This window comes from Balaenoptera ricei, chromosome 7, assembly GCF_028023285.1.
Source record: "Balaenoptera ricei isolate mBalRic1 chromosome 7, mBalRic1.hap2, whole genome shotgun sequence".
Classification (NCBI taxonomy): domain Eukaryota; kingdom Metazoa; phylum Chordata; class Mammalia; order Artiodactyla; family Balaenopteridae; genus Balaenoptera; species Balaenoptera ricei.
Genome location: NC_082645.1, coordinates 87,901,345 through 87,913,754, shown reverse-complemented (window position 1 = coordinate 87,913,754; position 12,410 = coordinate 87,901,345). Strand labels below are relative to the sequence as shown.

General features: G+C 37.5%; 2 protein-coding genes across 4 annotated transcripts in view; one reads left to right on the top strand and one right to left on the bottom strand.

Annotated features, from left to right (window-relative positions):
- Window positions 1-12,410, top strand: part of LOC132369149 (cyclin-Y-like protein 1) — a 34,337-nt gene that overhangs the window by 9,892 nt on the left and 12,035 nt on the right. For 2 of the 3 annotated variants that reach the window (XM_059928488.1, XM_059928487.1), the window contains 3 exons: window positions 1,594-1,628; window positions 7,663-7,763; window positions 11,320-11,355. In XM_059928488.1, the coding sequence (XP_059784471.1) occupies window positions 1,594-1,628; window positions 7,663-7,763; window positions 11,320-11,355 (172 nt within the window). The remainder of the gene's footprint in view (window positions 1-1,593; window positions 1,629-7,662; window positions 7,764-11,319; window positions 11,356-12,410) is intronic. The other variant, XM_059928489.1, reaches the window with a different exon arrangement.
- LOC132368395 (10 kDa heat shock protein, mitochondrial-like) lies at window positions 4,531-7,000 on the bottom strand. The gene is made up of 2 exons (XM_059927082.1): window positions 6,987-7,000; window positions 4,531-4,919 (listed from the first exon to the last, which is right to left on the bottom strand). The coding sequence occupies exons 1-2, from the start codon at window positions 6,998-7,000 to the stop codon at window positions 4,565-4,567; spliced, it is 369 nt and encodes a 122-aa protein (XP_059783065.1). The 3' UTR covers window positions 4,531-4,564.

The window sequence follows — 12,410 nt, the reverse complement described above, 5'->3', positions numbered from 1 at the left end:
CCCTTGCTCCGAAGAGCACATATGTTAAAGACAAATGATAGGGTTTAGGTCACAGTTAGGTTTTCATTTGATCAAATCAGAAAAATCAGTTGTTATATATGGGAATTGAGCCTTGTGATTCTGGCCCTGTTTTACACAGTGTTCAACCAGACGAGCCTATCTCACATCCAGATTTATGCTACTCAGAACTTTTAAGCTCTTCAAAACTTTCTCATCCTAATGTAGTGCTGTGCCAGGGTAATAAGAGCAACATGCCATATGGGGTTTTCCAGAAGATTATCCTCAGCATGTGAAACTCATATAAATTTCCTGTGTCCTCCTTGTTTTAAGATGAGAATCAGAACCGTAGAATTTTTTGCACTCCTGCTTGCCTGCTTGTCTTCCTTAATGTTATGTTAAATCCTAGTTTATTTGCTAAAAAGCCATACGTGACCAAGTTGTTCAGTTGATTACGAGAGCAGGAATACAAGAAGTGAACATTCCATAATATTTAAAGTGAAGCAGCACAATAAAAAACGGAGGTTTGGTTTTTTGTTGTTGTTGTTTTGCTTTTTGTTTTTTTCCGTTAGATCACTGGTTTTTATAAAAGGATATAACTCAGGAACAGCCAGATGGAAGAGATGCATAGGGCCAGGCATGGGGACAGGGCACAGAGCTTTGATGCCCTCTGCAAGGGTACTACGTGTTCACCAACCTGGAAGCTCCTGGGGTTTCTAACTTGCATTTTTCTAGTGTGTGTACTTGAGCCACTCATTTCTGGTTAGGATTGCTCTATTTCTCAGTTTCTTCCAGAGCCATGAGCTGCTCACATGTAGAGGGGCTCTGGAGACAGTAAAAGAAAAGCTGTCCCATGCCTGTCTCTCTCTTCAGCCTTAAGGAATCCGTGCCTGTGATGCCTGTCTGGAGTTAAAGGAGGCAATGTGAGCAAGAGTGTGGCCTAAGACCCTCTTCAGGCTTTTATTCTTCTGGCCTTTGTTGGAGCAAAACAGTTTTGTGTGCTGTAGATATGTTCATTTAGGTCAGCACACTCATTTTAAAATTTACGTTTAACGTAGGTTACTTTCCAGTTGTGTATTTTTTCAGTAAGGTATTTGAGTAGGTTACCATTAAGTGGTTCAGGATGCTTCCAGAGATACTGGTGCGTTCGGAGATGAGTGCCTGGCCAGAAACTGGTTCTTAGAGTTGTCATCTGTAGATTGTGGTAATTAAAGTAAGCTGTGTGTAAATGAAGAATTAGAAAATACTCCTGGCTAGTAGTTCAGCTATGCAGCAGGTAAGTTTTTTTATTAGCTAAGTTTCTCACCTGGCCTAATTTGCTTTGTCCTTTTCTTTTGTAAATGGGGAGTCTTTCATTTGTACCTAATACAGAATATCTATTAGGTCAAAAAAGTGAAACTAAGTTTTTAGATTTTATTTCTAGGACTCATCTTGCTGGGTGATTTAAATTATATATTTTGTTGGAAATTATTTTAAAAAATAGAATGGAATTTTATCTCATTGTGTTATTGGTAATCCATCAAATAATTAGTGACTACTTTTATTTTTCTATGGCATTTGTATCAGAATTCATCAGTTAATTTTTTTTATTCTTAGTGCGGGAAGAGAGGAAGAGCAACCATTTAAACCATGTAAGTAAACAGTTGAAAAGTTAAGAAATTAATAGTTTGAATTAAAAATATGTCTGCCATGATTCCTAAAAATATGATGGATCCAATACTGTTAGCATGGACCTCTTTTTGGTAGATTTTCTAAATCTCTGTTTTCCTAATTATCAAATGTATTCAGGAAAGTCTTTGACTTAGTAGTGCCCATTTTTTAAGGGTTCTGACATTTAAGTTAAATTTCACTAATATGGTTGTAGTATAAAGATCTGCCTTAAATTCTTTTGCCTTATTTTTTTGATCTTATTTTTTAACCAAAGTAATAAAAGTATAACAGGTAAGTTAATTTTTAGCACTGTCCATTGACTTCTTGTCATAGCAGGTGACAGCTTAGCTTCTTCGGTCCACCATGACGTTATTTCCCTCCCTGTGTTCCCTCAACATGTATCAGTTTTTATTAAATCAGAATCAATGTTTACATTACTACGACTCTGCAAATATTGTGCATTGCTGAGCCATATAGTTCTCTGACTGTGCCTCCTCCTTGTACACCCTTCATTCTTTTTCTTAAATATTAATGAAATTGGAGCACTTCTGCACTTCTCTAGGATAACCCAACCCCCCTTTTCCTAGCCAACGTGATCTCACACAGCCAAATGCAGTAAATAGCTCCCTGCCCGGTCTCCCTGCTTTCACATTCTTCATTTTTTCTGTGGAATTAATTTCCTGACTATATTCACTTGCCTGTTTTCTAACAGCTATTTTTTTCCCCAAATGTTTTAACATTTGTCACATGCCTATCAAAAATATTTTCCGTCTACTAAGCCACATCTGTTCCATTTTTTTCTTGGAGACACTTTTCCCCAATCTTTTGTCTTCCTACTCCCATATAGACTAGTGTTCCCCTAGGCCTGCTCTATGCCTCTTTTCCTGGGATATCTGTGTGAAGTCATCTGGGATCTCACATAACTCTGCTCTCTTATGTTGGATCCCCTATGTCCTAGATTCTGTTTCCCTCTTGTCTTGTTATACTTCCTTGTTTTACTGGAGCACATTTTCCTGGGAAAAGGGCACATGGGCAGAAAGTTTATAGAGATCTAGCCTCTCTGAAACTCCTTCTATTTGATAAAGTATAGAATTCTCAGTTGAAACTAATTTTTGCCATTCTAAAGACACTTGCCTCTCATCTTCTCATTTACACTGTTGCTCTTAAACCTGTTGACATCGTATGGTACATTGTACATTACCAATTTTAGTCATTTTCCCCCATCCCTTCCTTCTCGGGAACCTTTTAGTACCTTCCCTCTCCCTGGGATTTTGAAATTTCATAATTTGGTTTGGTATAGACCTTTTTTGTGTGTTTCTTTGATATTCTGTTTTTTTTCTTACAGGTTCCTATTATTCGGATGTTGGAAGTCTTAGACTTACCAGATGGCTAACTTTTTTCCCCTCCTGCTTTGCATTTTGTCTTTTTGTCCTGCTTCCTGGAGATTTCCTTGACTGTGCTCTAATCCTTCTATTGAATATATTGTTTTGTCTACCTTATTTTCAATTTATAGAGTTCTCTTATATCCTGTCATTCTTTTTTTCACTGATGCAATTTCAAGTTCTCATTTGCTCCTGAGTTTTTATCACTCCCATCAATTCCTTCTTCCTGTTTGGTTTTGTTTTTTTTTTAAAGCATCCTTATATTTTATTTTATTTATTTATTTTTTGGCTGCATTGGGTCTTGGTTTCTGCACGTGGGCTTTCTCTGGTTGCGGTGAGCTGGGCCTACTCTTTGTTGGGTGCGTGGGCTTCTCATTGCAGTGGCTTCTCTTGTTGCGGAGCACAGGCTCTAGGGCGTGTGGGCTTCAGTAGTTGTGGCTCATGGGCTCTAGAGCACAGGCTCAGTAGTTGTGGCGCATGGGCTCAGTTGCTCTGTGGTATGTGGGATCTTTCTGGGCCAGGGCTCGAACCCGTGTCCCCTGCATTGGCAGGCGGATTCTTAACCACTGCGCCACCAGGGAAGTCCCATTCCTTCTTCCTGTTTTGATCTCTTACTTGTTGGGGGCTTCCCTCAAACGTGTGATGGTCCTTGGCTGTCTGTTAAGATCTAATTGGAAGCATCACTTGGACAACTCGTTAACTGATGGGCCTCACTGCAAGGATTTGGGGACCACGCCTCTGAACTCTGAGCCTGCCTTGGGTTCTGTAAGACAAACTGGTTTTCTTGTTCCTGTCCTAGTCACTCTCTGTAGGTACCAAGGTTGTGCTTCCTCTGTTCTGCCATGTCAGTTACCACTCCTTTATCTAGTTTTTTCACCTTTCAAACATTAAAAATCATCTGCTGTTTATCCTGTCTTATGTATAGCTTTTTAAAAAAATGCCTTTAATTCTAATGAGATGATATCTGAAAGAAGGGGGAGAGGAAATAGATTTGTGGTCAGTCTACTCAAACTTAGATTTATTCTTTGAATATAGGTTCTGAGTTTGAAGTTTAATTCAATCTAATTAACGATATTAATTCAGACAATATTTTTGATTATACCTATAATTAGAATATTATACTTTTCTACTAAGGCCTGGAGTATGAATTCTATTCAAACCACTCACCCTACCATATTGTCCATTAATGTGCAACATAGATGGAGTATTACAGACTTTTCAGTTAAAGTCATTGATTCTTAATAAACGTATCCAAAACTTGTGAAAAGGGGGAAGAAAAAAGTGAACTTCAGCTTTATTCTCTTTTTTTTTTTTTTCATTTATATACTTTTATTTGGGAATGTTTAAATCAATACAGAGAAAACTAAATTTCAGAGACACTGAATATCATTAGTTTGGATATCATTACTTTATTATAAAAGAAACACGGAAATTATTTACAGGATGAAAGATTTCAGAACTTCAGTGGCAGCTTCACGTGATGCCATTGGGGGAACGGGCAGCTTCACGTGATGCCATTTCAATAGTGACTTATTTTAGTCGACATATTTTCCAAGAATGTCACCATCTCTAAATAAGAAATAATCCTTGTCATCTAGAACTACTTTGGTGCCTCCATATTCTGGGAGAAGAACTTTATCTCCAACTTTCACACTAACTGGTTGAATCTCTCCACCCTTTCCTTTAGAGCCTGATCCAACAGCTACTACCATTGCTTGCAATACTTTTCCTTGCGATTTTTCTGGAAGCATAATGCCTCCTTTGGTTACAACTTCGGGTGCACTTCTTTCAACTAATACTCGGTCAAAGAGGGGAAGAAACTTTCTAAATGCCTGTCCTGCCACGACTCGGGTTGCCGCCCTTCGTACTCTCGCTCTCTCCAGCTTTATTCTTTTAATGGGTTAAAATCAGAGGCAGTAGGCACAATGGGAAGAGTCATTGGGTGGGGGCAGGATTTCAACAGGTACTTGACCTTTAATGATAAGCTTTGAGGGTTGTTACTTACTAGCCTCCTAGGTATGATTATTTTCTAGTCTTCACCATTAAACCTGAAGTCTACTAAGCAACCTTTCCCCTTATAAAGATTGTAAAAGTCCATGTATTTTGTCCTTAGTGCTGAATGAAGATAAATACTCTTCTTCAGTGACCAATTGAAATAATACCTATGAACATTAAACTGTCAGTAGTGTTTTTTGCTACTTGTTTTTTTTTTTTTTTGTATTTGCATTTTATACCCTTATGTGTGTCAGTGCAGTTTATTGAGGTTGTGAGCCAGCAATGGTAAGGCTTTAATCATAAAGGACAGTTATCTTAAATTTTCAAGCAAGATGAGAGGAAAGTAATCTGCTGGCAGCTAACATATCTAGGCTTTGCTCAGAGGCTTCAATTCTGCCATCCTTTAGTGAACACTAGATGCTGGAAAGTTTGAATAGTTTCAGGAGTAGGCCTGTGGAAGTGTTGCTTTTGTAGGATCGAGCCAGTAGACTGTAAGTTGCTGATACATTAAATGAGCCCCCATAGGACTATAGACCACATCTAATTAAAAATTTTAAATGTTTTAGCAGTAATATTTCCAAAGACAAATCAATATACATTCATAATAGAAAAAAAAGTTTTTAATAGAGGAAAACAGGATAAATAGCACCCAGAGCTCTACCAACTAGTCTATATTTTGGTACATTTCCTTACTATTTTTATTCCCCTCATATATATAGATTTTTGGTCAGAATTGACTTTTATTACGTGTAGTGTATGTCATATTATACCCTAATAGTAGTGACCTTAAAAGATAACCTGCTTCGTTTAGAATCAAAGTATTTGAATGAGTGAATTTTCATTTTTCATGCTGTATCTGTTTTTTGAGATTCTAAAATTACACATTAACCAAATAGCTATAGTTTTAGTTTAAAACATTTCTAGCTTGAAGGAGAAATTAGTCTTCCAAATAGTGATACTGTTTCAAATATGTTACATCTAGAACTTTTTGTTAATAAGGAATAAGTGGCTTTGCATAAAGCATCTGAAACAAGCAAAATGGTGTTTTATATATGCCATTTGGATATTTCTGATTATTGGATACTGGCAATTTTTATTTAAATGCTCTGTATTTTAAAAAGCATCAACTAGATTTTCTCCCTGCCTCACCTTTCATGTATTTGTGGAGGACATTGATGGGAGAGTGTGACAGCATGGTGAAAACTATTTTATATTAATAGGAGGAAGGAGGAAGGAAGGCTCATCTGAATTAGTAAGCAAACAAAAACCAAAAACAAAACCCAGCTTTAAAATTGTTTGTATTCTGTGGTATTAAAGAATGCTACTCTTCCTTCCAGTGGCTTTCAGTGATTGGGATTTGGTTATTGGCCTTACTTTAAGGAAGAGAGTTGTCCTAACATAGTTTAGGCCATTTTGGTATTTGACTGTTGCCATGTTCATGGGCTCTTCACAAATAAATGGATACTTCTAAAGTGTTTTAAAGATAGTTCATTCTCTAGAGGGTCTCAAAAAGTTCTTTGTCACCTATCCAATACCACTGTAGATAAATTCTCACGAATTTGTATCTTTAGTAAGATTTACCTCCAGTTGTAACTGATCTTAAATAATTTCTCAAACACTTGTTGAATCCTAATTTGTCCCAGATTCTGTGCTCAGTAGCTGGAGGTAGGAGAAGAATCTTCCTAACCTGGAGAAGCTTGTTTACTTAAGAGGGTGGTACTATGCAAGCAGCTGAGACCATGGAACAGTTGGTAAATTAGATGTGTGAGTGTGCAGAAAGTGTGGTGTGCCTGCTGGCAAAGGGATCCTAGAGGAAGATGGGGTCAAGCTTGCTGGGACAGGAGGAAGAAAAAGGCACTGCAGGCAGAGAGCAGCATGGGTGAGGCAGGAGTGTCAAATAACACGTAGAACAGAATTAGTACAATTTTGAAATGAATGGCAAGTATTCTCTGAGGTTCTCACTTGAGTAATGTCATGGCAGTCTTACTTAAACATGAAGTGAGAAGTTAAATTCTCAGAGTTGTTTTATCCGTTTTTTTTGGATGCGAGAGAATCTTTAAGCAGTACCTTTTTGTCCTCCAGATAAGGAAGTTGAGGCCCAGAGGGACTTACGGCCCCCAGCTTTTTAGCGATAGAGCAGCCCTGGCACGCCCAGCCTCTGATTCGCAAACGCTTGTCTCGTCGCACCGTCTCCTGAACGAGTACATTTGTTACTGGGGTGCATTGACTGCAGTGAGATGCTCCGGCGTCGGTGTTACAGAAGGCATTACCTTTTAGTGTAGTAAATGAATAGAAATGGGAAATCTCAGCTGCATTTCATTGCTTAAGGAAAAAACCCTGAAATCCTATTCTAAACTTTTTACATTATTATAAAGGTAATTTATAATAGGCGCTTGCCAGGTTTGATTATAGGTACTATATCAAGGCAGCATTTTATAACCCATTTCTCAAAGCTCGTCTGTGGAAGTCAGAGTATAGAGGTTTCCCATAGAGCTGCACATGATATCACACTCAGGCAGTTCATGGAGTGTAAGAAAAATCTTAATGCTTTATCGTTTGACATTTTAACCAAGGAAAAAAACACACTTTATAGGTTTAACTTACTGTGACATTTTCTTCTATTTCCCTTCCCCTTCAGGTATCTCCAGGGCAGCTTACTAAAAAGTATAGCTCATGCTCAACAATATTTCTAGATGACAGCACAGTCAGCCAGCCTAATCTTAGAACCACAGTAAAAAGGTGAGTACAAGTAGGTTGCCAAGGGCTGAGTGACAGACCCCCTTATCGCTAAAAGCATCCTAGCCATACATAATTTCATTCATTTGAATTGTCCTTTTCAGTGATCAGGTTAAAAAACTGGTGTCAACTATAGATTGATTTCAAGGACCTAAATATGAATTTTCAGTTTCCATTTTAATCTTAGAGCGCTTGATAGAAGGGAAAGCCAGTTAGCAAATAAGAAATCCCAGAAAAAGTATAAATCTTTATTTGACGCATTTCTGTTGTTAAGCCATTGTTGAACATAATGAGAAAGAGAGGCACTTTTTATTGGCTATTTCTAGAAAAAATTATTTCTTTATGAGTTGTAGTCCTCAAACAATGTATACTACTTTGGAAGCTACTCTTAGAAGAAGGAACAGCTTGTCCCCTACTGGCACCAAAGCGAATCTGCATTTAAATTTAATTGGATTTTGTCAGATTTATCCCACTGTGCATTTTTTTTTTTCCTGCACTATTTCTGTATGAAATTTTACTTCTCCTTCCTGTCCCCCAAAGAGGGGGAGAATATATCAAACCAGTCTTAAGAAATACACACTCAAGCTTAATTTCTTTGTAGATGAAATTTGTTCAACTGAGGTTTTAACTTAATAGACACATTTAATTTTTGTTTATATATATAAATATATCTCCAACACACTGTATCAATCACAGCAGAGAACAATAAAAGAGGTGAGGTTTCGGAAACGTGGCTGTGGTCAGGCTTATACTTAAGGAGACACGAACAGTGTCATGATGATGGAAACTATTCTTTAATTTCTGGGAGCACCTCATAGTCCACAATTGGAGATGCACTTTCAAAACACCCTAATGATGAACCTTTCAAGCTTATTTAAGAGAAAAAAACCAAACGGGATGCAGAGCTTCTTGCTTCCTCCCTCGCGGTTGTCCACGAAACATTAACATCTCCTTAGGATATGAATGTTGATTTTCCAGAACACAGTTTGGGAAATGCTATTTGAAAATATTAATGTCCTTATCCTTAATTTTATTTGTTGTCTTAATTTTATAAGCTAATTATATTTTTAATTGGTTTTTAATGTGCCAGCTTTTTTTTTAGCTCTTTAAATTATCAGTAACTTCTACTTTAATTAAAGACAGCAAGTTCACAGTCATAATAATGTAACTTTCCTCTCTTGCTTACAATAATAGTTGCAGTCAAATCATGTTTCAGCAAAAACTGAGCCCCATCTCTAAAGTCCTGAGTTTGGGCACTTATCACATCATCACTGAATGTTTTTATTCAGCCAAGACACTGAATCTGTGGGTACAAAAACCACTCTACTTTGGCTAGAGTCGCAGCTTCTTTTGAATTCAAAAGAGTCTGATGTCCAGTATATAATTCAAAAGTACTTTGAAGGTTAACCTTGCTCAGGGACTTCCCTGGTGGTGTAGTGGTTAAGAATCTGCCTGCCAACGCAGGGGACACAGGTTCGAGCCCTGGTCTGGGAAGATCCCACATGCCGCAGAGCAATTAAACCCGTGCGCCACAACTACTGAGCCTGTGCCGTAGAGCCCGCGCGCCACAGCTCCTGAGCCCGTGTGCCACAACTACTGAAGCCCACGCACCTAGAGCCCGTGCTGTGCAACAAGAGAAGCCACCACAGTGAGAAGGCCGCGCACCACGACAAAGAGCAGCCCCCGCTCTTGGCAACTAGAGAAAGCCCGCGCGCAGTAACAAAGACCCCATGCAGCCAAAAATAAGTAAAATTAAATAAAATTAAAAAAAAAAAAAAAAGATTAACCTTGCTCAGACAAGTAGGTTTCATCCTTTTTTTTTCCCGACCTAGTCTAATTTTTGGAAGTACAGTAAATTTTAATTTGCTCTCATGAAGTTTTAAAAATGATCATTCATCACATTCATTATTGGTGAAATAAAGGTTTACTGAGAAAATTAATAGGGCCAATTGGCTTTTAGGAATGATTTTGAAAATGTTTATCATGGGGTTAGTTTTCAGTGGGGTAGTTGTTCTCAGTGGGGTAGGTGAGCCTTATTAGAATCACTTATGCAACTTTTCAAGATACATGTTTCTGGATGCACAAAGTCCACCCGCCTGCCCCCGCCTCCAAGACACAGTGTCTGTGTGTCTGTCTGTCTGTCTGTCTCTCTCTCACCCACGCACACACCCCTTTTGACAAGATGGAGAATGATGTGAAGCATGATTATATGGACAAAAGCATCCCGAGTGATTCTCCGATCTTAACCCTAACTCATTCATCCCTAAACTTTGCTGCACGCTGCAGTCATCTGGGGATCTTTAAAAACAGTCCTGATGCCCAAGTCATACCCAGTGCCGGTTAAATCAGAACATCTTGAAGCAGAAGCCAGGCAGTTTTTAAAGCTTCTCAGATGATCCCAGTGTGCAGCTGAGCTTGGGAGCCACTATTTGGTTAGAGGGCAGGAGAAAGAGAACTGCTTCTGATAATTAGTGGGACCTTAGGTAAGTCAGTTTTAAGCCTTGGTTCCCTTCTCTGTAAAATGGGTTGTTTAATTAAATGTCATCTACGGTTCAGTGGTCCTTTCCATCATAAAACTTCTAATGCTGTGATTTTAAAATCAATTTGAAGATGAAACTTTGAAGCACTATAGAAGTATCCATCTTTGATGCTAACGGTGTTACAGGCCTTTATACAAGTGCTAAGATTCTATAGACCTATTATAAAATTCAGATTTGCCTTCCCTCAATTGTTTTGAGTTTCATTTTAGACACTGAGAACAAAGGGGAGCATATAACTTAACCAGAGAACCCCTTTGTTGCCTAATATACAACAGCTGTGAATAACTTAGGAATATAGTAACTTAAAAAAGACTACCTAAGGACTTGTATCTATCTGTTCGTTAATACTTTATTTAAAATAATTTGGAAATACCTGTCATTAATAGTATACTGTGTAGTATTATGCTGTATTATTAGCACTGCTTATTTCAGGATAGCTAGACCTATCATCAGTTTTGTGGCTATAAAATTTTGCTATTAAATTTTCTAATAATTATGTAAAAGTGATTTTAAATCATTTTGGTATAGAGCACTTTTATTATTTACTTTTAGGGAAATAATGGAAAACGGATGGGTAGGTGGATAGCGAACTAAATCAACTGAAATGCAGGGGCTAACAAAAAAACCACACACACACACACCCCCCCCACACACAAACTACTATATGGCTTAAATTTAAGCATGTGTATAGATAGATATAACTTGTACAGGACAGAAGGTTTTGTGGGTAGAAGGACAAATGACAGGAGAAATATGTAATAATTTATATATTATAATAATCAACCAAAACATGCCTTCTAACAGCATATCTAGCATTTTGGGTCTCCTAATTTTGCTAAAAGCTGAAGAACCTAAAACAAGGGGGAAAGCACCCATGTGGTACTGTTCTGAATTCGAGGATTTTGGGGCCACTGGGCTTCTGGAAGGTCTTCCCTCCTTGCTAACCCCTTTTTAAAAATGTCTTCAGGCCTGATATGATAAAAATCAGTTATTACAATGTATTTTTTTTTCCTCCACAGTATGACCTTAGCAATATATTACCACATAAAGAACAGGTGAGCTCTTTTAAAACCTATCTTGTTATTCCAGCTAATTAATTTACAAGGTATCAAGTTTAGTGTTAGGTAATAACTATAGATGTTACTGGCGTAAGCTTTTATTATTCGAGTGCTTTTATTACAATATAGAAGTGAATCATTTATTTTTATCTTAGGACCCTTAATTCTTAGGTTACTGAGCATCCCAAAGAGTATTTGTTTATATGGGTTATATTGATAATTTACTGTATTAGAAATTGAAATTGAGAATGTAAAAAATTAAATCCATTGTATGTTAAACCAGGGTTTGCCTTAGCACTATTGAAATTTTGAGCTAGATAATGCTTTGTTGTGGGGTGTCGTCCTGTGTGTTATAGGATATATAGCAGCACCCTTGGCCTCTACTCACTAGATGCCAGTAGCACCTTCTTCCCTCCACATTACGACAACCAAAACTGTCTCCAGCCATGGCCAGAAGTCCCCTGGGGGACGAAATCACCCCTGATTGGGAACCCCAGTGTTTAACATAAGTCATTTTTTTTTTAATGAAAAATAACTATTTTCCACAACAAAAAATATTGAGAGAAAAGTATCTCCTTAATAGAAGGCAGCTGATTCTCATACCTATTCTGTCTTCAGTCATTTGTTTTGAAGAAACAATATGAAGAAGATCCAGCTGCTTGCAGATATATAGTTGGAAAAAGATGTATTTTTAAAGCCTTCAGATAATTTGGTATATTCTTTGATACTGTACCAGAAGTCTGCATGTGCTAGTTTCTGAAATTAGTTAAAATGGAATTCTAAATCATATCAATGAACTTGTAATAAATACTATGTTAAATTAATACCCATTGATCTGTCATGCATACTGAGTAGATCTTTTTACCTGTACCTGACTTTATAATATTATACATTGGCCATTTGGAAAGTATTGGTTCACATTTCTTTAGACAGTGTCAAAAACTCACTTTTGTTAGTATCACCACCAGTCTTACCAGAAAAGTCTTTTAAGTGTTGAGAAGTTGTCAAGTTCACAATAGAAGGTAGAAGTTTTCCAAAAATCCTGATATTTT